This window comes from Poromitra crassiceps, assembly GCF_964638095.1.
Source record: "Poromitra crassiceps genome assembly, chromosome: 8".
Lineage (NCBI taxonomy): Eukaryota > Metazoa > Chordata > Actinopteri > Beryciformes > Melamphaidae > Poromitra > Poromitra crassiceps.
Window position 1 is genome coordinate 26,831,518 of NC_139629.1, and position 1,614 is coordinate 26,833,131.

Consider the following 1,614-nt stretch of genomic DNA (forward strand, 5'->3'; position numbering starts at 1 on the left):
AGACACTAAGACAAATTCCTCGTATGTAACTTGCATACTGTGGCAATAATAGTGATTCTGATTCTGATTGTAATCTTCCATTCTTTTATATGAAAAACATCTTTGTGTCAGATTAGTTTCCAGTGGATAGATCTATCAACTTTTCGTTAAACTGCTTTAATGAGAGTTTGGAGTTATTGTTCAATCGACGGATCTGGTCCAGTAGATGTCAAATAATTCTGCTCGAGTGGGAGGCTCTGAATGACCTTCCTTCCAAGGCTAACACGGTAGCTCATAAGTAGCCTCTGATTGACTGCAGAAAGCATTAGAGCGAACATTTTATATTTGATATAGATGTATACTGAGTTACATCTTCATTTTCACGTACCTTGGGTTGTGTATAGCTTCCTGCAGCCATGATATAACCCCAAAACCTGCAATTCTCTCTACTGTGCTGGGGCTCCGGTAGAGATGAGAACTGGAACATTTTTCTTCTCTCTTGAGGAACAGGTTGATTCCCCAATCGTCTCTACTGGAGCAACAGTACCAGAGAATCAATGATTTTTTGGGGTTTTTCATCGTGGAGGAAGATACACAAAGTACTGCCAAAGTTCATGTCACTTTTAGATTCTATTGGAAGTGAAGAAAAAGTTTTGAAGGCCGTTCTTTAACTTGGACCATAACTGTGCCCTCAAAAAGCAGGCTTTTGATCAAATGTAATGGAAGTGCTCAGGTCTAACCCTTCTCTATTTCTTCTTTCCCACCCTCTCTCTCTCTCTCTCTCTCTCTCTCTCTCTCTCTCTCTCTCTCTCTCCCTCTCTCTCTCTCTCTCTCTCTCTCTCTTTCTCTCTCTCCCTCTCTCTCTCTCTCTCTCTCTCTCTTTCTCTCTCCCTCTCTCTCTCTCTCTCTCTCTCTCTCTCCATCCAGCTCCAGCCATGGGAGTGCTCATGTCGAAGAAGCAGCAGGTGGAGAAGGTGCAGAAGTGCAGTGCCGTGGTCTCCGCTTTCCAGCAGGGGGTGAAGGAGCGGCCGGCCCCTGCAGCCAAGCAGCCCACAGAGGGCTCGGCCCCGGCCAAGTCCACGGAGGGGTCTGCGGAGGAAGGAGGCGCGCCCACCGAGACCGCGCCCGACAGTAACGAGAAGCGTGGCGGCGAGGAGGAGGCGGAGCCGGGCCAAACGGACGCCATCAGCGCCGGGCCCTCCACCTCCCAGCAGGCCGCGGCGCCGGCCCGGGATGACTGCAGCAAGGTCAACCAGGAGGCTTGGTCCAGGCTGAGGGACGGGAAAGGAGTGGAACCTGAAGACCTGGACAAGAGCCATCAGCTCACGCCCCCGGCGTTTGTGCGTCCCGTGAGAGATGCGGATGATGACCAGCCTGTGGAGGTGGAGCTGGGCAAGAGAGAGCAGGTAGGGAGAGAGGAGCTGGGCAAGAGAGAGCAGGTACGGAGAGAGGAGCTGGGCAAGAGAGAGCAGGTACGGAGAGAGGAGCTGGGCAAGAGAGAGCAGGTACGGAGAGAGGAGCTGGGCAAGAGAGAGCAGGTACGGAGAGAGGCGGCGCGCCTTAAAGGTAGAGTTCATAGTAGAGCCCGACCGATACTCGATTTTTGAGGACGATGCCGATACCGATATTAGGGAG

General features: G+C 51.6%; 1 protein-coding gene across 1 annotated transcript in view; it reads left to right on the plus strand.

The window, feature by feature from the left end:
* Positions 1-914: 914 nt before the first annotated feature.
* phf24 (PHD finger protein 24) overlaps positions 915-1,614 on the plus strand; it is a gene marked incomplete at both ends in the record, with an annotated part of 35,161 nt that continues 34,461 nt past the window's right edge. Inside the window, one exon of the mRNA XM_083641828.1 lies at positions 915-1,385. Coding sequence (XP_083497954.1) covers positions 915-1,385 — 471 coding nt within the window. The remainder of the gene's footprint in view (positions 1,386-1,614) is intronic.